General features: G+C 39.7%; 1 protein-coding gene across 3 annotated transcripts in view; it reads right to left on the bottom strand.

Moving 5' to 3' along the window:
* Positions 1-8,613, bottom strand: part of LOC120547955 (regulator of microtubule dynamics protein 2) — a 50,741-nt gene extending 42,128 nt beyond the window's left edge. The window contains exons 1-2 of one of the 3 annotated variants that reach the window (XM_039783789.1): positions 8,503-8,613; positions 4,024-4,478 (exon numbers count right to left, since the gene is read on the bottom strand). In XM_039783789.1, coding sequence (XP_039639723.1) covers positions 4,024-4,478; positions 8,503-8,598 — 551 coding nt within the window. In that variant the 5' untranslated portion in view covers positions 8,599-8,613. The other 2 variants (XM_039783790.1, XM_039783791.1) reach the window with 2 other exon arrangements.
* Positions 8,614-25,080: the final 16,467 nt, after the last annotated feature.

The following is a 25,080-nucleotide window of genomic DNA, read 5'->3' as shown; positions in this document are numbered from 1 at the left end:
TTCCGCTGGTAACTTTCTGTTATTGCGGCCGCCACGGCGAAAAACACATTAGAAGTTATTAAATGCAACTAACTTCAGTTCGTTGAGTAATAATAGCGTGTAAGACGGAGCCTGCTGGATCATAGTTCATAAAAATGCAGCGCAGTGACGATAAAGACATTTCATAGCCTACACAAGACGTGTGTGGGGCTGAAACGATTCCTCGAATAACTCGAATAATTTGATAACAAAGAATCCTCGATGCAAAATGACTGCCTCGAAGCTTCGTTAAATCAATGTTACCAACGTTGTATCGCTGACGGATGGTGTTTCTGCACGGAGCATTATTACTGTCGCACAGACGCGGCTCAGTCTGCTGCATGGGCGACACATGCCAGGGCGTAAATAGCGAGGGGCTAAGAGAAGAGACAGGCTGGAGAAAACGACAGAAAGTGTCCAAAGTTTGGAATCAGTTCAAACGTAATTAAAACTAAAACTCTGTACAGTGTGTCTACTGCAAAATCAAACTAGCTTACCACGATAATAGCACGACGTCTAACTTAACCATCCATTCCACGAAGAGGACCGACTAAAGTAAATCATAGAGTCGTATGGACGATGAAACTACACCAAACACAACAACTACCAAAATCAAAGACAAGAAAATACGTAGTGGTACGTAGTGGTGACCTCGATCTGATGAGCTGACGCGTTGACTATCCCTTCGGAAAAACAGCTGATTGTTGCGCATCTCTCTCTCTCTCTCTCTCTCTCTCTCTCTCTCTCTCTCTCTCTCTCTCTCTCTCTCTCTCTCTCTCTCTCTCTCTCTCTCTACGGAGAAACAGCTGATCAACGATCTAATAGCATAAGTGTAACAGAGCTGTGTGACATTATAATCAAATATATAAATGAAAATAGGTTGAGTATAACTAATATTTACATATAGGCCTACTGTATATACAGATCAGTCTCAGGTTGAAACTTGTAGTTCTGAAAGTTAAGTTGCACAACTTAATGTAATGTTTGTGTATTTTAATGTATGCCTTAGTTTGAGGTTGATATCATTTGGAAAAAAAAATTCTTTAAAAACAATGTAATATGTTTACATATGTTAATACTTAAATGCACTTAATATGTTTAGTTTTTTGAGAGATGATATTGTAAGCAATGTAGGCAATACAAATGTTGGTTTTTCCGAATATATTGCTTTTTTCCCTACTTTGGATTGTTTAAAAACGCAAAAAAATTGTATCCGATTAATCGATTAATCGATCGATAAAGTGCTAGATTAATCGATTACAAAAAGAATCGATAGCTGCAGCCCTAGACGTGTGTAACACCGCTAATGAGTCAGCCGTCACTCTCTGAGTAGCATATGCTTCAGTCCATCGTACTCTTTCGGTTGTTCTTTATTTTAAGATTTCGGCCATTATTTTGATAGGAAAGCTGAAGACCTGAAAGGGGAGAGAGGGGGGTGGGGGAATGAGAGAGATAGAGATATATATATATATATATATATATATATATATATATATATATATATATATATATATATATATATATATATATATATATATATATCTCCTAGGCTATTTATTTTAGATAACTTTCATTTACATGTGTTGCAGCTATATATTTTTAAACTGGTAAAGGAAACCCTGTCTTTTCATTTTATTTTAATCACAATCAAAAGTTTTAATAAGAGCTTGTGAAAAGTGGCTTTGACTTAAAACTGAACATTAAGCCCACTTTGTAAAAAAAATACAGAGCTATATATCGTGTATCGCCATTCAGCGTTAACGGCGATGCGAGGAAAAATTTGGGTGCACCTAAATTTTGTGCTGGTGCACCTAAATAAAAAAAGTTAGGCGCACCAGTGCAACCAAGGCAAAAAGTTAGTCTGGAGCCCTGATTAGGGTTGGGTATTGTTTGGTTTGGATACCCGTGCTAAAGCGGTACTTTTAAAACGGTACCGGTGCCTTAGCGGTGCCTGAACCGATACTTTTTAAGAAAGTAAAAAAAAAATGTACGCGTTATGCTCGGCCTTTAATCACATCGCGATTAACGTGTTAATGCTGACAGCCCTACCATAATTGTATTTAGAGGTTATTTAAGAATAGGTTTACATGGTTTAATTTTTAAAAAACACCATATTTTTGTTGTGCTGCAAAACTGTACCATACAGCTGTCCCAACCCATTTTCATATACTTCAATATAAACCTGAAGATCTCAAACAAATGTCACAGTGGCCAATACAAAAAAGGGCTCTATTCAACCTAAACAAAGCCAAACCGAAGCTTCACAAGGATCTTTGCACTGCACTATTATCCTGACTTAAAGTGCTCATAATTGTATTTAGAGGTTGAACCAGAATAGGTTTACAGTGTTTAATTTTCAGAAAACACCATATTTTTGTTTTACTGCACATTGGTGCAGCTCCTCTTTTCACCCTGTGGGTTGAGCTCTCTGTTTTAGCTACAGAGTGAGGCATCGCACTTCTATTACATCTTTGTTGGGAGTCGCACATGCGCAGTAGCTAGGTAAGGACTACTAGCCAGTCAGAAGCAGAGTATGAGGGCATGTCACGTTAGCAGCTAGGCGAGCATTATAACGTGTTACATGTTAGAATAATTATAGTATAATAATGTTATAGTGACGTTTGTCTCTGAAGTAAAGGCTGGACTACAATAGAGCTGTTTGGAGCAGTTTGTGAACAGTGTTTTCTGTTGGAGATGGTCAGTCCCTTTGGGGTGGACTTTGGGCTTTTTCACTTTGTAAACCTATAACATGCACAAAACAGATATATAACACAATAAGGGCAAGGGGAAAAGCCCAAAAGCATAATATTAGCACTTTAACAGGTCAAAGTCTGCCATGTTGAATTAATATTTGGTTTATAAGGCAAACATAATGAGTTGGACACATGGGTGTGGCAGAAGTGCCCAAGTGACTGCTACTGTAAGTGATGTAACAAGCTCGGGACACTGATTTTATTCAAGGCAATTTTTGGTACTGATCCAGTATTTTACTGTAATATTGCTTTGGCAAAGAAAAACAATATTGTTCTAACTCAGTGCCACACAGCCACTGGCTAACCCGAGCTTTACACAAACTTGATTGACCCTGGCAATGGAACAACAAACACCAACACGCTACAGTGCAGGACCTTGTCCCTAGTGGCTCTGAACATCTCATCATCTATGCTATAAAGACTTTTTTATGTCTGAGCTGTAAACGTTAGCATGTTATAATTTGACTAAGTGTTGGAATGATCCAGATATTCTTGTTTCAGGATATTCAGTGTCTTTCTTTTTGCCTGCCACACCAGGGTGCAGTGACTGTCAGACAGGGGAAACAGGATTTAGGTAGGTGAAGTGTGTGTGTGTGTGTGTGTGTGTGTGTGTGTGTGTGTGTGTGTGTGTGTGTGTGTGTGTGTGTGTGTGTGTGTGTGTGTGTGTGTGTGTTGCAAGGAAAAAAGGAGTCGCAAAATAATTTTGGTGGCTAACTCAGTATTGCCACAGAATGTGTTGCAGCAAAAGTGAGTTTGGACTAGGGCTGGGTTAAAATAATCGATTCTCTAATTAAAATCGATCTTTGTTTGAATGGTATGACATCGCTGCCTTTTCACCGTGGATGTATCTGTCATGTTAGTCCTGTTATGTTAATGGGGTTATGATTCTTAATGGAAACATTAACATGGTGCATTACAACAAACATTTGAGGGTTACTTCTTGCTTGTACAATTTACAGCACAAGTTGTCTAAGAAACTCTTTTATATCCAAGCTAAATTGCTATTGTAACTGAAATTTCCCTAACCTACTTTACATCATATTGGAAATGTAATCGAATCAAGACCTAGTTTGGACAATTGGATCATTTGAAAGAATCTGATGTGAGCATAGTGAGGATACATTTTTGAGTAAAATATCAATGATTATACATTTCTCAAAAATGTATCCTCACATAGGTCCTACCTCACTATGCTCACATCAGATGATGACAGAACTGGAATATTAAATCTTGCAGCTATTGAAGTACTCACCCTCCTTCACTCTCTGCTTCCTCTGAGCTCCGCCCCCCAGGTGTGGCCCCAGCGATGGCGCCTGCAGCCCTTTTCCTTCGCGTTGGCGTGGTCCTGTGGAGAGGGCTGGCTCGACGGGCCACATCGCGGGCCCTCAGCTCCTCTCTGACTTGGTCCGGCAGTGTCGGCAGGGCATTCTTCAGCGACTTCATCTCATCCTTTAGCTCGGACACGCATTGGATCAGGGCCTCGAGACGCTCCAGCACCTCCGCCTGACCCCTGGGCAGACCTGGACCGTCCGTCAACATGACGCCGGTCCTCGGTTCATAACTGCGGTTGAGGTAGGACCCCTGGCACGAGCCTCTTCGCCTTGACCTAAAACCCTGGTAACACACCACAGCCAAACCGATGCCAGCCACTCCAGCCAACGTTCCCAGAACCAGCACCTTGCTGTCTGCCTGGGCCATCCTGCAGGCCTGCACAGAACGGACAGAAAGAACAAGGTTTCAGCTAATGGTTTCATACACATGAAAACCGAAATGTGAAATATGTGGGGCATATATAATCGATTAGTTGGTCGATTATTTTGGCAAATGATCAAATAATCTTTTACTCTATAAGGCTGTGTTCAGACTGACTGTGTCGGCCGCCAAACGGTCCGGCAAAAACGCAGGTCTTTCCATTAATTTTGATTAGGCTGTGGCGAGGTTGCAGCAGGGGCGTCACTCAAAAAAACGCAGGAAACATCACTAACTTTATCGCTAACGATCTGACGGAAAACAGTTATTGTGAAATATAGTCTACTTGTGCTTTGTTGGGGGGTTTAAGAACACAACAGGAAGTCACATAAAATGGGCCGTTTCATTGACACATTATTTTGACTAATAGTTCAGATCAGAGGATGTCGAGTGAATGACAGACTGGTATATGTCAAGGTTTAGTCAGGATACTATTTTTTTTATTTATTCAAATGCTATAAAATTGAATAAAACACCCAAAATGCAATGAAGTAATCATTAATTTTACCTGCGATAAATGTTGTATGTGTTCCACACAATACAACATGCATCTGTTATTTTTGGGCAATTTGGTTGAAAGAAACCCATAGTTCTAGTGTAATTTTTTTGACCCAAGGACAACACAAAGGCTAAAATGTGCCTCTCTTGTCATTTGAGGATCCTGCGTCGAAACTAAAACATATACAGCAGGAGAAACAGCAGGTGAATGAATGTTTTTAACGTTCTGACTAGCTAGCTAAATGTTGTGTACAGTGGCCATACCCTTGAACTCAACACTTTACCTCTGACCTGGCTCGGGTGCAGAGTCCCTGTAATGCTATGGTGAAGGAAGGTTAATGTAATACACGACTGATAAAAGAGCGACTAATGAAAAGACAACAACAAAACTTACGTTAAAGAAGAACTAGCTTAGCTAGATAATTGGATCAACATACTAATCTCACAGCGAGTAAGCCAAAAGTCAGAGAGTAAGCAGCTATATAAAGCCGGAACTCGTTGAGAAATTCAATGTATGACGGGGTCTCAAGCATGCGTCTTCCTATTCAGCTACTAACCTCATATTGTCATTATTAAGCCGTAACGTTAACGTTAGCTAGCTAATTATTTTCACGTTAATTATCGTTAACTGTTCGCCAAACGATTTGCTAACACTCAAAACAAAGTTACTAACCAAGGTTTAACGGCTAGAAAGCGTTCAAATGTTCACTTTTAGCAATACAGTATCACAACAACTCGATACCTGAACATGTTATTTCTAAATAACAACAAAATTGGCAATATTAAAGCCCTTACTGTACTGCACAGGTAAGAAGGAGGAGGGACAGCTAGCTGGTGTAACAGTCAAAACCTTCCGTATAGGTTCAGGCGCAACAAGGAAACATTCCGGGTTCCATCGCTGCCAACCTCACAATAGGAAATACTTACGTCTTGTTTATAAGTTTGGCGCAAAAGAAGAAAAATCAACAGCAAAAATCAATTAATCGTGATTGATCATGCTATGACCTCCAACCTTGGAAACGTATGTCATCACTGCTGCTCACAGGTGTTATCTGTGTGGTGTTTGCATGTTTCCACTGGGTGCCCCCTCCCTCAATCGAAACTGATGCATGTCAAGTGAAAAGGAAATTACATTTCCATTAGGTGTGGTCTGCCTGAGCTTGTTACTGCAGATCTTTGATAGATTTCAGACCTATCCATTATCTCTCTGGATTAAGGCTTCAGGACCCTGAAAATGTCTAGAAAAGAAATGAATGAACATTCAACTTGATCTTGAAATTTGGAACCTATCATTATATTTTGAGGACCCCACTCTGTAATACTATGTTTTAAAACATTTTATAGATGATATTACACAAGGAACATACAGTATATTGTTATTAATGTCTACCATGGGAGGATTGGGAGGGACATTGCTTCTTCCTCATGTACTTAATGACTGTAATGGCTTTCCTGACATTGTAGTGTATAATTTTTTCTTGTTGACCCAATTGGCCTTCTGCTGTAGGCTAGAGAATCCTCATTATAATCATTTCCAAGGGCGTAGTCATGATTTCAGAAGTGAGGGGGACAGATTGTTCAGGAGGAGGCTTTTTATTGAAAAGATCTTGTCTCACCAAATGATTGATGGAAACACTGACATTTGGGGGTAGTGTAGGGAGGTCTGGGGGCATGCCTCCCGTAATATCCCAAATTTGGTGGCCTCTGACACATTTTTGCAACTTTTTCATCATATACACTGATCTTAATTATTGCATTTAATGAGTTTTCCTCCCTATATTTTTTTTGTATATTTTTATTATATATTAGCCTGACAAGCCAGACACACATGAAGATGTTGGGTCTGAGAACTCACGGTTGTCTTTCAAATTCCCTCTGCACGCAATAGGATAGCGCTACAACCAAGCAGAACAACGAAGAAGGTAGCGAAGCTAGTTGATAGATTAAACTTTTGCCGTATCCGGTTGGCAAAACTCTGAACACATCTTCCTTTTTTAAGAATGACTTCAGTGCCGTTCTTTGTTCTTTTCTCAAAGAAATGCTTAACTCCAAGTCTTCCAGAGTCGCGCCCAAAGCGGATACGAAAGACTGCTATTCGCCAGCAGCAGCAGCCATAAGCCCGCCCACCGACTCTATACACGATGTGATTGGCCCGGCTAGAGTTTGGTTTCCCCAGCTTGCAAGCCAACGGAGAGTTGCTAGACTGACCCTGGCTGCAAATTACATTTGCTGCCGCTAGGGTGCGTCTAGATTTCTAGGCTAATTATATATTGCTTATATCTATATTTGTCTATCGTTCAAATCCACTCAGATGTGTTGTAAGTGTGGGGGACGGAGGGCACGACGTGGAAAGTGCGGGAGACATGTCCCCCGTGTACCCCGCGTCCGCTACGCCCTTGATCATAGCCATCTTGAAATATTAAACCCAATATTTGAGCTTGTGCGTCCTGTATGGGTTGACCTTTTTATGTTCACTGATTCTGCATTCACAGTACAAATATTGTTTGTTAAATGTTCCACAGGGCGTTTGCCCTCACATATACATGTATTCCGAGTTTGACCTACATATGTGTAGTCCATTATGAACTAACACACTCTTATTACCTTGATAAAACTATAATATCTCTTGTGTTTCTTGTTTACAATCCATCAGATCTCAGAAAAAAAATCATTGGCTCTATACTGAAATGATAATTGTTCCTCAGATTGTTAAAGTAGCACACTTTGTTATGAAATGTATGTAAGTGCACCAACAAAATCATTTGCCCTCATTCGGATTTTGTTCATCCTAATGCGCAATATAATAAGCAGTAACAAAGCCTTTGATTATTGCACACACATCAAGGTTTGCATTGTATTGGTCAATTGTCTTATTATCCGACATTTATTGCCTTTATATTGCTATTTTTATGTTTTAATAATAGAGATGTGGATAGCGAGAGACTTTACCCTATTTGGATTTTTTGCTTCAGAATCGTATTTCTTGGGAAGAGTCTTTCATCAACCTTATTATCACAACATGATGTTGAATAAATAATCAGTGAGCAAAGTTCAAGATACAAGAGCTGCAACAGTGTAGGAGTGTGTTACATAAGTGTTGAGTTATGATATTTAAGAAAGGGTCCATCTAGGGACATGAATTGCAAATTAGCTTAGGCTATAAATGCTGTGGTGAGTGACATAGGTCTATGCTACATACTAGTCTCAATACAAATAAACATAAAAAAACTAAAACAAAAAACACTTGCTATATGAACAGGTGATGATAACTGCATTTAAAAGGCACTCATCAATCGTTATAAGGTACTTTACACGTTTAATTTCAAGTAGAAAGTTTCCAGTCACGTTTGTATGTTTTGCACCTATTACTTCTGTCTATAATTAATATCAATATATCACGATCTTACATGTTTTGAACTGTAATCCAATGTTATGCTGCTTTAAATCGTGATTCTGTAATAAGAAGTAAAAAACAAAGACCTACCTCTATGATTCCCTCCTCTCTCAGTGTGTCCCTGCTGTGAGCGTGGACAGAATGTGCTCCAGCATTTAAAAAGTTACTAAGCACACATGTTATCATATCAGCTGTGTGTGGCCTGTAGTCCCTGAACATGGAACTGTCTTAACTGGGTTTAAATTAACCAATTACTAATAAATGGTTAATTGTAGGGGTGGGAAGAAATTCAAAAATGGTATTTATCGGGATTTTTTGGGCGACGATTCTTAAAATTGATTCTTTTCCCCAGAATCAATATTTTTCGTAAATGTTTTTACCAATGATTCACCTAAATATTTTCTGTTAATACGGTACAGCCGATGACGACTACATCATATCTGTTTCCAGCAAAACAGAGTGAAAGCAGAAAATGCAGAAAATCCATGTTATGTACTTCTGTACAAATTAAATAAATGTCGGACTGACTGGCTGACATATGATGTGCATTTTTCTTAGAAAACAATTAGTTTTCAGAAATGTCTCATGATATATTGTATCTAGAATTGTAAACGAAGGAAAAGAAAATCGCAATACTCAATACTTCTCGAATCACAATAAAGAAAAATTGCAATAAAGATCGAATCGGAACCCATGTATCTTGAAAGAATCGAATCAGAACAAAAGCATATAACTTTTTATTTATTGTAATTTTTTTTTTTGGTAACGGATATTTTGTACTTTTTTGGTTACAGTTTACTTGAAGGTATCTACATAAGAGTGAACGTGTCATGAACGTGTCATAAACATTATAAACAAGTCAAACATTTATGACATAACACTTCTTTTAGTAAGTTTTTTTCATGACAAGTTATGGTTATGGTTATGGTTAGGGTTAGGGTTCATGTGTCATGACTATATCATGACAGTGTCATGTGTTCATGACTCATGACTTGTGGCGTGTTCTTTTCTTTTGCTCATTTTATCTTGTCTATCTGCACAGAGACAAGCTCATGATTAACGGTTTGGAAAAGCTTCCATCCGAAAACTAACAATGACCATTGATAACCTTAGGAGTCCATTAACTCATAAATGGGATCACCATGTTTATTTGACTTGGCAGAGGTACGTGAACTCTCTAAATGGTTATTTCTTTCAGCCCATAGAGAGGTAGACAGCCATGCTTGCTTGGAAACAGAGGGAACAGGGAGTTCCCTTGCATAATGTGATGTAGGGATTGCTACGTGCAGTTTCTTCCCTGCTCTCTGAACACAGTATTGTTCCTTAGCCCACAGCCTGCATTCTGCCTGCAGCGAACAAAAAGCCCACCTGAAACCCGGAGGCACGGCGCTGAGAAAAAAAAAGAAAAAAAACCTTGCTCAGCCGTTCTAGGTTGGCCTAGCAGACGTAGATATGTCGATAAGGCAGGAGCGTTCAGCCATGGCCTTGCTCCCATCGGGTCTAGGCCAGAAGATAAGCAGACACTGTGGTTTTATCCACCCACCACACATCTGCTCAAGCTCTCATACAGTACAACAGGGGGGAGAAATCAAAGCAGCCTCAGATTTGCCTTTGAGCACAGAAAGAAGCCCATTACAGCTGTCAAACAACACACGGGAGAAAGAATCAGGGTGAAATAAGGCATCTCTATCAGGACTCTCCTGACAGACCACAGAGTGTGAAGCCTAATTGTTCCCTGTCAGTATTCTACTCGTGTACATGATATATCTGCCAGTGGTGGAAGTATTCAGATCCTTAACTTAAGTAAAAGTGCTAATACCATACTGTAAAACAGTCTGTTACAAGTTAAAAGTCCTGCATTGAAAAAAATAAAATGGACAGAAAGGCCCTTTTATTTCTATGCTTATACCTATGACAAAAACTGTCCAGTAGGCTAAATGCCAAATGCGGTGTATTACTCCAAATGACATTTTGCATGAATAACAGGAGACCAGATTTTAGATGTCCACAGTGGTGGAGGAAGTATTAAGATCCTTTACTTCAGTAAAAGTACTAATGCTACACTGTTAAAATAGTCTGTTACAAGTAAAAGTCCTGCATTGAAAATGTTACATAAGTAAGAGGATGTAAGTATCATCATTAACTGTATTTAAAGTATTAAAGGTCCCATGACATGGTGCTCTTTGGATGCTTTTATATAGGCTTTAGTGGTCCCCTAATACTGTATCTGAAGTCTCTTTTATATAGACCTTAGTGGTCCCCTAATACTGTATCTGAAGTCTCTTTTATATAGACCTTAGTGGTCCCCTAATACTGTATCTGAAGTCTCTTTTATATAGGCCTTAGTGGTCCCCTAATACTGTATCTGAAGTCTCTTTTATATAGGCCTTAGTGGTCCCCTAATAATGAATCTGAAGTCTCTTTCCCGAAATTCAGCCTTGGTACAGAATTACAGCCACTAGAGCCAGTCCCACAATGAGCTTTCCTTAGGATGTGCCATTTCTGTGTCTGTAGCTATTGAGGAGGAGAGAGGGGGGGCAAAGTGGAGGATGGGGGGTGTGGCCTTGACCAACTGCCACTTTGCTCGTTTGAAAGCCATGGGGCGTTTCCCAATATGTGTTCTTCTATTGACTTGTGTTCTTGTGTCCCTGTGAAACGTCATCTCGTGTTGCCAAGTACTGTCCCAATACACAAGTTCGCATTTCGCCAAGAACAGTTAAAATTCCTGGATGTATTCTTGACACGCCCATTTACCGAGGATACATAGGATGGTAACTTGTATGAACTTCGCAGCACCTGTATCCCAACATTCATTTCGGCATTCAATGATGGTTGGATTTCCAGTACATAGACAGCCCAAAAACGGAACAATTTTAACAATTTTCGCCATCTTATTAGTCACTAAATTCACTTCTGAGAACATTCTAGGCGAGAAATGAACGGTTTAGATTTTGAATATAGGCAGTCTTGCGAAAATCTTTGCCGAATTGACAATTTGCTCCAAAGTTTTCGGAGCTCCATAAAATGACGCCAGCTTGCGCCTGCCGGGGCCGCTTGCTCGGCGCTCGGACAGTCACACACGGAGACCCCGCTGTAAGACGGAGGTCTTTTAGACCGGTCCCATAAATAAGAGGCTTTTATTTCGCCGTTTCAGATCGTTTGTTTAAATATCACAACACATGTGGTTAACTGTCTTTTCGGAGTTAAACTCAACAAGCACACACACACACACACACACACCGCAGCAGGCAGAGGAGAGATATACCGTAGATAGACTGTATATTAGTCTATGAGATATACCCGTTTCTTGTCAGGAGACTTATGCCATAGGCTATAGCCTACATTATATTTTGTATTTAGTTCATATTTTTGGTGTATTTGTTTTCTGATTTATTAGAAGTTGAGTTTCAGTCTTTATGATAAATGAATAGTTGTAGCCTACATAAAGTGGTAACATGCTATGACATGTTATGTAGACTAAAGGGGAGACACCAACCTTTATAATTTGAATTTCTAATTTCCATCTCCCTGGGCATATACAGTGCACTACAATAATATTGAAATGATAATTCCACATAACACTGATAGGAACACATAGGACACACCAGTGCATATGCCTATTTATTTGTTTAATTTAAACTGACTTAAACGTATATGCTAATAATAGTAGGGATCACGTTCCACTCTTTTGAATAAGTAAGGGGTGTTTGAGCTAAACCATAAACAATAAAATTAAAGCTCAATTAGTTTTATTTTTCAATATTATTGCAATAGTTGTAGTATTATGAGGTTTTCTTGTCCGGAGATTGTTTTAATACAAAGTGGTTATATTGTTGTGGTTTTTATTTCTAGCTGGTATTTTGGAGCCTTGCAGGTGGCCTCTGTGCTGGGAGTGTTGAGCAATAACAGGAAGAACGCATCGTCTCAAACTGTTAACAGCGTTTTCTGTGCTTGTGAACTTGCGAGTTTATTCTTCCAAGAACAACCAGCAAGAACGTTCTCCCTAAGAACACAAGTCCGTAGTTTGCATTCTTGGTATTGAGAAACGCCCATGATGTCTCTCTCTCATGGGTGGGCCAAATTCTCTGGGCGGGCAAAGCAGAGAAAGGGGAGGTAACCTTGCTCCTTATGACCTCATAAGGAGAAGATTCCAGATCGGCCCATCTGAGCTTTCATTTTCTCAAAGGCAGAGCAGGATACCCAGGGCTCGGTTTACACCTATCACCATTTCTGGCCACTGGAGGACCATAGGCAGGCTGGGGGAACGCATATTAATGTCAAAAAAACCTCATAAAGTGAAATGTTCATGCCATGCGACCTTTAAAAGTAAAAGTACTCAATGCAGAAAACTCCTCACATTTTAGAAACTGGAAACGATCCAAACAGTTCTGTCAATCAACTAAGTGTTTAATCAGCTAATCATTTCAGCTGGACTTGTAGGCCCGTTATATAGTGTTGGGTAGTTTAATTTATAATAAAACATTGTATTTTATAAACAACATGTGTTTTGTGTGAAAAAATTATCTTAATTTGTAAAGTAACTAGTAACTAAAGCTGTCAGATGAATGTAAAAAGTACAATATTTCTCTCTGAAATGTAGCGGAGTAAAGTACAAGTACCTCAACATTTGTACTTAAGTACAGTACTTGAGTAAATCTATTTTGTTACATTCCACGACTGCCAACTTCTGTAACAGTTGCGTGCCGTGTTTACAGATACTTTAAAGACTCATTCAGCCGTAAAGATGTTGCTATTGTTGTGTAACAGAAGGCACAATAGCACTCAGCTATAGCGTTGGTGAGGAGTTGGGGAAGTCCAACTCATGGGCCTACACTAGCTCTACTGATGTCTATCTCAGCTGCAAGCACACCGTGTTCTTATCCTCAGGGCTACAAAGACACTCAGCTGTCTATTGCATTTAGGTGTGTCACCAAGCAGATCGAAAACTATAAAAAAAAAGACATAAAACTGTGAAAAGCCCTTGGCAGCAACAGATATTTTTGAAAGGTATCAACCGGTAAAACTGTTGCATTTCGGCTCTGCTTTTTAAGCACCAAAAAAGAGCTTTCTTCAAAATTGTAGGTCACCCAGTGATTTTATGGTAATTTGCATATTTTTTCTTAGTCGTGTGAAGGGTATTCTGAATCTATTAGTGGGGTGGAGGGGGGTTGTGTTTTATCTGAAGGGATGTTTAGGTAGTCAACAATGAGACATAAAGTACTTGACACATAAAACTGGGTGATCCTTTTAATCACTATGATTTTCTGGATGTTTAAGTTGTCAAATTGACCCCAAGGATAAAGGATGTTAGTACATTTGAGGCTAGTCTATATCGACGGCGTTCCACTTCCGGGACTGTTCAGGTGCCACCGTAAATTCCGCCGGATGTCCCTCTTTTTATTCCGGATGTCAGAGACAGCTAGCTAGACTATCTGCCCAATCTGAGTTTTCTGTTGCACGACTAAAAACACCTTTTGAACGTACACATGTTCCACCAAAACAAGTTCCTTCCTGAGGCTATTTACAGCGGCACCGTGAGTGTGCGGCACTTAGCGCCGCCCAAGACGACTGTGATTGGTTTAAAGAAATGCCAATAAACCAGAGCACGTTTTTCTGCCATCCCAGAATGCTGTGTGGAGGGTTAAGCAACTTCCATTAGAACTCTCGTGTGCGCATTCACCTTAGAAAGAGGAGAACATGGCAGATGATTTTCTGGCCCTGCCTTGTGAATGGCAGAGGTGAAATGTAACATAAGTACAGTACATTCACTCATTTTACTGAAGTACTGTACTTAAGTACAAATGTTGAGGTACTTGTACTTTACTTGAGTCTTTTCTTTTCATGCCACTTTCTACTTCTACTCCGCTACATTTCAGAGAGAAATATTGGACTTTTTACTCCGCTACATTCATCTGACAGATTTTGTTACTAGTTACTTTACACATAAAGATTTTTGAACACAAAACACATTTAGTTTATAAAATACCATGTTTTATTATAAATGAAACTACCATACAATATAATGACCTACAAGTCCAGCTGAAATGATTAGACCATTAAACATTTTTTCTGCATTGAGTACTTTTACTTTTACATCAAGTACATGACAATTAAGTAACATTTTTAATGCAGGATTTTTACTTAACAACAACAACTTAACGTAACAGAGTGTATTTACAGTGTGTGTGTATTAGTACTTTTAGTTAAGTAGAGATACCTAAGGATCTGAATACTTCTTCCACCACTGGTTAATGGTGATTAAAAGTAGCTCCCACTGTGTCCTGAGATAACCTCTGTTATGAGTTGACACTGTATTTAATTGAATTGCAAATGGTTTGTTTATATGAACAGATCTGACTACAGACCTGCCTAATGCTGTGATTATTATTATTATTTTTTTTTAAACGGGACTAACTGAAATCCCACTCTTCTAGAAACCAGTTTTACTGAAAGTCTGGATCTGCTGCTGGAATGGCAACTAATACTCTGAAACTACCCAGGCTAGTGTTTCAGGCTTTAACTCTCAACCATGGTGCTCAACCAGCGTTACAACGTCTGAGCCAACTGAAGTATACGGTACGGTGTACAGTAGTCCAGGCAGACGAACTGTAGAGAGCACCACCTGATGACCACTGCTCACTTTCGGGTGGCAGTAGTTCAGTCTGTAGGGAGTTGGGTTAGGAACCGGAAGGTCGCTGGTTCATGTCCCCATATGGACCAAAGTATGGTTGTGGACTGGTAGCTGAGGTTCAGGTCACCTCCTCCTTGGCACTGCCAAGGGGCTCTTGAGCAAGGCACTGCTTGGAGCGTCTGTCCATCGACAGCTGCAGCCCTCTCACTCTTACATCTCTACATTAGTGCATGTATAGGTACTGAGCATGTGTGTGTATTTCAGGCCTGTATGTAATTTTTTTAACAACTGGGTGAAAACATTGTAATGTCCCTTGCAGGATTAATAAAGTATAAATTATTATTGATGTGTGTTATACCTAAGGGCGTAGGTTTTGTTTCAACATTCAACATTTTTTTTTTAGGAATCATCTCAACAGCAAATCTGTTAGAGAAAGCTCCAACGTTTAAATCTACATAAAAGACATTAAATCACATCTTTATTTTTCACAGTCCTGTTGTGTACATACTATATTATTTTTAAACCGGCTTTGAATGGTCCTGATCAACTTAGCTCCAAGGTGGCTTTATGAATGCTCGTAATAGCCTCATAGCATAGAGAACCTCCATATTCACATATGCTCTCTCAATGCACCTCTGCAGCAGCTCAGGTATCAAACAGAGGTGAACTGTTGTTGATTCATTTGCTAATTCAAGTTATCTTGAAGTTTCCACTGTTTACTGTTGGTTTTCAATTCGCAGCTGAAGAGGCTAAACAAGAACTGGATGGGGAGAATACATCCCATTTGCAAAACACACACACACACACACACACACACACACACACACACACACACACACACACACACACACACACACACACACACACACACACACACACACACACACACACACACACACACACACACACACACACTTCACCTACCTTAAACTGATTTCCCCTGTCTGACAGTCACTGTTTGGCAGGCAAAAAAAAAAGACACTGAATATCCTGAAACAAGAATATCTGGATCATTCCAACACTTAGTCATATTATAACATGCTAATGTTTGCAGCTCAGACATAAAAAAAAGTCTTTATAGCATAGATGATGAGATGTTCAGAGCCACTAGGGACAAGGTCCTGCACTGTAACGTGGTGGTGTTTGTTGTTCCATTGCCAGGGTCAATCAAGTTTGTGTAAAGCTCGGGTTAGCCAGTGGCTGTGTGGCACTGAGTTAGAACAATATTGCAATGTTTTTCTTTGCCAAAGCAATATTAAAGTAAAGTATTTGCTGGATCAGTACCATAAATTACCTATAATAAAATCAGTGTCCCGAGCTTGTTACATCACTTACAGTAGCAGTAGCACTCACTTGGGCACTTCTGCCACGCCAATGTGTCCAACTCATTATGTTTGTTTTAAAGCCTCTATTGATGATGATTTGACAGCATTACGCAACATCTCAGAATCCACACTGTACAGATGTGTGTGCACAGTATTGTCTACTGTATGTGTGCAAGTCCTTATGTTCGCAAGTTTAAATTGATGGGATTCATTTTGCTGTACATTTCCCGACACTGACTTTTGACACTCTTTAATATTAAAGTAAATTATAAAATAATTCTGAAATTTTTACACAATATCTTGATAAATGATGCATATTTGTGCCGTTTTTACATAATGAAATGGACATGCTGTATGCTGTACATATCAAATGTGGTAATAAAAGCGTAAAAAAAACAAGCACACAATTTGAGCAAACAGAATAGAAAAAGCTAGAAAAGTGGTGTGTGGCAGGCCTTTTAAAATAGGTGATACATAGCACCAAGTGTCAGTCGCCTAAGAATTTCTTTAGTCGAGGACAGGCCTAATGATTTGATGGGCATTTTGGTACAGTAGGTTTTTATGTGAACTGCGACCTACAGAGTGATTAAGGTTATGACAAAATGCTATTACGGTATTATATTATTATAACTGATGAATGAATGCTGGGAAAATCTAAGTGAGGGAGATTGCATCAGAGACCTCTCTGTGACTTTTCACTTTGTGGTCTAATGATTCCTTCATTTCTTCCTTTCTGTCCTCCTCTGCAGTGACTCGGGGACACAATCAGCCATGCCATCAGACATTGTGCCTTCTTCCGAAAGCAGATACACATCACCTAAACAACGAATGTGCCCGATTTTTCTGAGAGATGCCTGTCTCTCACAATATAATGAATGTGTTTTTTTGTTTTTCTAAAAGTTGGAATAGTTGGTGAGAACACATGGTTCCCTTAGAACACATTCAAAAATAACACCAACACATTCCTGGCCTTGAACATTAATCAGCCCTCCCTGTCCTTTCCCTTTACTAAGTAAACACACAAGCTTATTCCACTTATCTCTTCTAGGGGATGTATTAGGATACGATACGATACAACTTTATTGTCAGTTTACACTGAAATTCCTTCAGCAATCCCGAGCAGCTCCGCTTGAAAAGAAATAGAAATAAAAAGAAAAACACACTCAGAGTTAGACAACAATTACACATATAGTACGATATAGTAAGATGAAGACACATCAACAGCCATGGCAAAGAAACATGTTTCATGATATCCTCGGATCCAGATCTTAATTGGCAGCACACTGATTTTGGTTTAACAACCGGATAGTATGATGTATAAAAGAGTTCTTGAGCCAGTTGTATCTTAACGGAGTCCAAAGAGATGCTGATAGCATGCCTGAGCATGCTCTGCTTGTGGATTGTTTGAAAGGAGTGTGCAACAGGTTGACCAATGATCTTAGCACAAACTTTGAGTTGATTGTATAATTTAGTTTTGTGTTTAGCAGATAGGCTGCTGAGCCAGGCTGTGCTGCTGTACAGCATGCCACTCTGAATCACTGAGTTATAAAACAGAGAGAAATAATCTGGCCGCTAACTTTACCCACAACATTTAGTTTGAACAATAAACTCAGTATTTGACATTTTCTTATGAAGGTCATCCTAATTAAACTGGGTGAATGTAACTCTAATGACCATTACAAATGTTCAGCATTCATGTGGTATAAATCTGATATAAAAGGAAATGAGCACTTTTTAGTTGCATACTGATAGTGGCCAGCAGGTGGCGCCTAAAGAGTTAGTATTGAGATCCTCCTGATGGGATGAAGTGTAGGTAAGGAGCACACGTAGGGCTTCTTACAGGATGCAGGATGCTTAACAAGCAGAGATGTTGCTCATGGTCATCCTCAGCGTATTCTGTATTGTGCGACTTTCATCCCTAGTCTGCATGGACTGAGACACAACAGCTCATTGTGGTCCAGGGTGGAATAAGCCCAAAATCAGGATAATCTGCTCTTAAACACAGTCTGTACTTAATGTCTACAGCTCCGGACACATTACCCTGCCTGCATCTGTGTATGTGAAGGTGAGGAAAGCCTGAGTCACGTCTATCTGGCTAGTTACATTATGTCTGCTCTCCTCAGGTAGACCAGAACATGATAATTAGATATTACCAAATGTCAAAACAAGACTCCACGTTCAGTGCTTATGTAAAAAATCTCTTCATTGATTTTGACAGGGTACAACTGGATATATTCTCATCCTATTCATGTAAAATGCATGTTTGCGGCTTTTATATGTCAACACTTTCACTAAAATTATGTTGGAGAGCTAATTTACCTGTTGGGCCAGAGACTAAAGTACCGACCGGCGGTGAGATGTTGCTGTTCATAACAATAGATTTGGTTTATCAAAGATGCTAGTATAGCAACACATTACAGAAAATAAGCACAGCAGAAACATCAGAAAGTTTGGACCTCCCTGTTTAACTATATATATTTAAATATTACAGTTACAGATGAAAATGACAACAGAAATTAACAGATTTGCAGATTTCACATTTCTCCGCAATTCAAATCAACTGCCATATGTCCACCCATAAGGGTTTTTAAAGGAATGATTAATAAGAATGATTATATAGGGTATTTCACACTGTTCCTTAAGGTCTCCTAATGGGGTATGTAACATTGGTTGGGCTGAAAATGGCCTGGTTGATATTTTATTGGCCATTATGCATCCCTGTGTTTTGGCCCTATTTGTAACAAGAGCTTTTCTTCCAAATATGGTATGGTCATGAATATGTAGATGAGCTGTGCACTGATTAGTTGAGCGAATCCCCCATACACACACATTAGAGACGCGCGCTGATTGGTTGAGCGAATCCCCCATACACACACATTAGAGACGCGCGCTGATTGGTTGAGCGAATCCCCCAAACACACACATTAGAGAAGCATCAGAATCTCGTATTCCAAACACTGCAATGTTTCATTACCAGATTCACTAATGAGACTTTTTATGCGAGAAATCAACTATATAAAACTCAAATATGGGCCGTTTTACGAAAATGTATGGCTAATTGCAAATTTGTTAAGACGTGTCGGACTTTAGGAGCTCCACACAGTCTGACGAGAAAGCGGCCGCCTGCTGGGCTCCATACCCAGGGCAAAGTCACCCTTTGTGGATACTGCACTACCGGGGCTCCACGGCCGGCTGTCGGCATAACTATAATATATTTACAGTTTGAATTTCGTCACGCCACTTATATAACATCTACCCCAATGTCTTACAAAGCTAACGTTGTGTTCGTTTTCAATGTAAGGCATTTTTATGAACGTCACTCATTTTGTTAGGAGGAGCAGCAAGTTAGCTACACTTTTGGCATAACTATAGTAGCTATATTTACAGTTTGAATTTTGTCACGGCACTTATATCACAGCTATCCCAAGGTCTTACAAAGCTAACAATGGTGTCAGATTTCAATTTAATGAATTTTTGTGAACACTACCTAGGGATTTCGTTAGCTGCGACTGTCCCTTCAATCCTATGTGTACAGATTGTGGCTAGTTAGCTTCATTTTCGGCGTAATTTGAGTATATTTACAGTTTGAATTTCGTCACGCCACTTATACAACATCTACCTAAAGATCTTATAAAGCTAACAACGGTGTCCGATTTCAAGTTAATGAATATTTATGAACTGTAAGGGTTTCGTTAGGTGCGACTGTCCCTTCAATCCTAGCTATGTGTAGCTACAAATCACGGATAGTTAGCTTCATTGTTGGCGTAATTTGAGTATATTTACAGTTTGAATTTCGTCACGCCACTTATACAACATCTAGCTACCTAAAGGTCATATAAAGCTAACAACGGTGTCCGATTTCAAGTTAATGAATATTTGTGAACATTAAGGGTTTCGTTAGCTGCGACTGTCCCTTCAATCCTAGCTATGTGTAGCTACAAATCACCTGATAGTAAGCTTCATTTTCGGCGTAATTCGAGTATATTTACAGTTTGAATTTCGTCACGCCACTTATATTACCTCTACCCCAAGGTCTTATAAAGCTAACAATGTTTTTTTGTGAATTTCAGAGGAATTCTAAGAGGAGGCTAGCTAGCTCTCATTGATAGAGCTAGCTCCATCCAGGCTCTATCAATGACACTCACGGACAAGAGGTGTTTATTTCACCAATCGTTTGTTTAAATAACTCAACACATTATAATTACACACATTATAAGATTAACTGGAACCTGTGGTAAGAGATTGCTGGTGTAACAAGCTCGCTGACCGCGCTCTCACTTACACACAAGGGGCATTTAGGAGGAAGAGGGGAGCTGCAGGCCCTGGAGCTCTGTCCAGGCAGCGGCGTTTGTTAGTCCATTAACCCACAAAACGGTGACTTTGCGCGGGTATGGAGTGCTGTGGGTTGCCAGCCCTGACGGAGCTCAATCTACCTCACAGCAGGCCGGGGTCTGTGAAGGAAGGCAGGCCAGGCGGCGAGGCAGCTACACAGGCAGCACCGGCTGCTGAACTCCAACACACAGTTGGACAAAAATTGCAATTAGACATCAATTTTCGTAAAACGGCCCCTATTTGACCTCTACATAGTTGATTTCTCGCATAAAAAAGTTTCAGATGTGAATTTTTTAATGGAATAGCAGAGATCTGCGCGACCTAGATTCAGAAGACTACCTGATCTCAGGTCAGTTGTGTAGCCATGTAAATGTTGGGGCGTGACCGTTCTCTTAATACACCCATGGGCGTGACAAAGGTACAGGTTTTGGGATGCTTACGTAAGCTTCCAGCTTTGTTGAGAACAGCGGCAGTTTCAAAATATGAGATTTTCATGGTAAAGGGGTGTCAATGGGATTTATTTTAGTTATTCAACTATGACAAGGTAAAATCGGTTTTGCATTCTATCACCCCTTTAATGTTAGCATGACGTCGCAGTGATTCGGTCTATATAGAGCTTCAGCATTTTAAGTAAAGTTTTCTCAGGTGTCAATAAAACAAGAGTCAACAGCCATGCTAGCAGCTCTATGAGGCTGTACTTAAGCACAGAGGTGTATTGAGCTAAATGCTAAGTCCTCATGTTAAAATGCTCACAATGACAATGTTAACATGCTGATGTGTAGCAGGTGTAATGTTTACCATGTTCACCATCTTAGTTAAAGTAACACGCCGACTTATTGGGACTTTAGCTTATTCACCGTATCCCCCGGAGTTAGATAAGTCCATACATACCCTTCTCATCTCCGTGCGCTAATCACGCCGCCCAAGTAGCAGTGCTTCGCCTTCTGAGAATATAGTTCCCAGTATGTATACGGTTAGAAGATGGCTGTGTCTCATGTGACCTTGTTATTTGCACACGCTGTGACTATACAAATCACAACATGTAAAATGTTGGCATTATTTTGTCACTTATTGGGAACAGTAAGCTAGATGGAGCCGGTTATGCCCAGGATCTGTGCTAAACGAGGCTAGCGGTGGGTGCGTCAGACAGAGTTACGACAAACACGGAGATGAGAAGGTTATGTATGGACTTATCTAACTCTGGGGGATACGGTGAGTAAGCTAAAGTCACAATAAGTCGGTGTGTTCCTTTAAAGGAATTTAGCTTATTCACCGTATCCCCCAGAGTTAGATAAGTCTGTAACGCTGTCTGACGGCTCCAGCATTAGCTTAGCCCAGCACAGATCCTGCAGGTAACTGGTTCCAACTAGCCTACTGCTCCGAATTGTGACAAAAGTGACAAAATAACGCCAACATGTTCCTATTTACATGTTGTGATTTGTAGAGTCACAGCGTGTACAAAAAACAACGTAACATGAGACACAGCCATCTTCTAACAGTAAACAAACCGGGAACTATATTCTCAGACAGGCTTGCTGCGAGCAAATCACTCCGCCCAAGTACTATATTCTTCCGCCTGAGAATATAGTTCCCGGTTTGTTTACGGTTAGAAGATGGCTGTGTCTCATGTTACGTTGTTTTTTGTACACGCTGTGACTCTACAAATCACAACATGTAAATAGGAACATGTTGGCGTTATTTTGTCACTTATTCGGAGCAGTAGGATTACTGGAACCATTCACCTGCCTGTTCTGTGATGGGCTGATGCCGCTGGAGCCGTCAGACAGCTTTACAGCACGCACAGAGATGAGAAGGGTATGTATCGACTTGTCTAACTCTGGGGGTTACGGTGAATAAGCTAAATTCCCAATAAGTCGGCGTGTTCCTTTAAGCGTGGTAGTATGCTAACATTTGTTAATTAGCACTAAACACAAAGTAGGCTACAGCTGAGGCTGACGGGAATGTCATTAGTTCTGGAAGTGTTGAATTTTGAAATAGTTGACAAAATAGCAAAATAAGTTACGTCAGAGGATTACCAAAGCCATTAGGATTCACTGTCTGTGAACTATGAATGTCTGTATAAGGTTTCATGGCAATCCATCCAATATTTGTTAAGATATTTCAGTCTGGAACAAAATGGTGGACCAGCAGGCCGGCTACCCAACAGACACACATTGCCATGCATAGAGCAATGTTTGGCTGCTAAAAGACTTGGCCTAGGTGCTCTTAAAACTTGCTGTTACACCTAATAACCATGATGAAATAAAAAACAGCGAGAGAGTAAGTAACTCAGTGTCTGTAGTAGTCCCAGGAGACACCGTTGTGGAACATCCATCGACTTCAAAGAGCAACTGAATGTGCTGGTTCTTTCTTCATTTTCTTTTGATCAATGTTTAATGCTTTCGCGAAGGGGGAACGGTGAGTGTACGGCAAATAATAATGAATACACAAGTAAAGGGAGAAGTACCAATACGAGTGTGTATGGCTATCCCTTTTCACAAGTGCTGTGAAATGTCACAGAATTCATCGTTCATCATTCATATTAATGCTGTCTGTCATCAGTCAGCTGTTAGATATCGTTTCCACACTGATGGGAAATGCAGGTGCTGTTCAGAAGGGGATTTATTGCAGAATTGGCTGTAAGCAGAGCTGATTAGCCCCATCAGAGTAGACAAAGATGGCGTTATTATCATGAGGCAAGCTGCAGAGGGGCTGTGTCACCAAGTTACAGACAGTTCAGGTTGAGAAGATGGTTTATTATCCATGACACGATGAACAGCATCCAGCACAGGCTTGTATTGTCTGAAGCCAGTGAGGCCTTACAGGGAAAGGGAGAAAATCTTTGTGTTATTTCTAAAACATGAGATAGTAAAAGTTGCTAGAAGAACACATGGGGGGTGTTTTTTAATAACAGTTATATTCTGGCATTATACATTTAAACTTCAACCATATACTGCAGTATACCCTGATGTACAGCCATTGTGTGATGCTTTATACCAAAGGATACAAATGGGATGAGAGGGCCACAAAGAATTACAAGCCCCACCGCAGCCCCACCAATAGATTACCAGATGTCTGAGGTACAAAATCATGTCTGGTTTCTTTTATTTGGCTGTCTTGTCTACCATTCTCCAGTTGATTATTTCCACTGGAATTGTAGGCTAGGAAATGTTTGTGTTGCTTATCACGCCAAATGTATAAAATGTATCATTACACTATCAAATGACCCGGTCAAGAGGTACCAAAAACTAGTTAAAAAGAGAAAGTGGAGGCAGGCAGAGCGAGATTTAGAACAGCTAAGAGAGTTTAACTATGTAAAAGTTGTGTATATATTATATATTATTTTGTAGGCTATAATCAGTAGGCCACATTATTTTTCCAACTTGATCCTACAGATGTACGTAAAAATGACCACAACCTCCTATGTTTAACATTTTCATAGTGAGGGAATATTAAAAGAAATCTTACATAACGTAGCTTTAATTTGGGTGGTGCTTTCTTAAAGGATCATTCTGGATTATTACAATTTGGGTCCTATTTGGGTAGGTTTGGCCATCATTACTTTCAGTTATAATAACAGTGTGGTGACATTACTCAAAAGAAATCCAAGAGTTAAAAAAAACAGAGTAGTGAGATGATCATCCAGGTTTTAAACCAACTTTGACCAACCATACTTGGGTGTGCACACAGATTTCCTTCTGCAATGACGGGTTAGTATAAAAATTCCAAGTATGATCAATTTTGATTTTATCTCTAGCTGAAGTGGATTAGATAATCTGACTAGGGCTGCAACTAACAATTATTTTCATTATAGATTAATCTGGCGATTATTTTCTTGACTAATCGATTAGTTGTTTGGTCTATAAAATGTCCAAAAATTGTGAAAAATGACGATCAGTGTTTCCCAAAGCCCAAGATGATGTCCTCAAATGTCTTGTTTCGTCCACAACTCAAAGATGTTCAGTTTACTGTCACAGAGGAGAGAAGAAACTAAAAAATATTCACATTTTTTAAGCTGGAACCAAGGAGTTTTTATTTATTTATTTTTTCTTAAAAAGCGACCCAAAGCAATTAATCAATTATCAAAATAGTTGCCGATTAATTTAATAGCTGACACCTAATCGATTAATCTTTGCAGCTCGAAATCTGGCTAAACAATTAATTTGATTACAACCTGTCTGATCGTCTGACTGCTCATGTTGGATGCCCCAGTGGACTTTGTTATAGAAATGTCACCCTCTTCTCATATTTCAGCACTTATTTTGGTGAGTATACGTTATCATAACTGATAGCGAAAGCTGCAAAAATAATACCCGAGCTATACTTAATCAGATTAATTCTTTAAACACAAGTGCTGGTGATGCTATGGCAAACTTATTG

Source organism: Perca fluviatilis, chromosome 19 (assembly GCF_010015445.1).
Source record: "Perca fluviatilis chromosome 19, GENO_Pfluv_1.0, whole genome shotgun sequence".
Classification (NCBI taxonomy): domain Eukaryota; kingdom Metazoa; phylum Chordata; class Actinopteri; order Perciformes; family Percidae; genus Perca; species Perca fluviatilis.
Note: the sequence above shows the minus strand (reverse complement) of the source record. Positions and strands in the feature narration are given on the sequence as shown.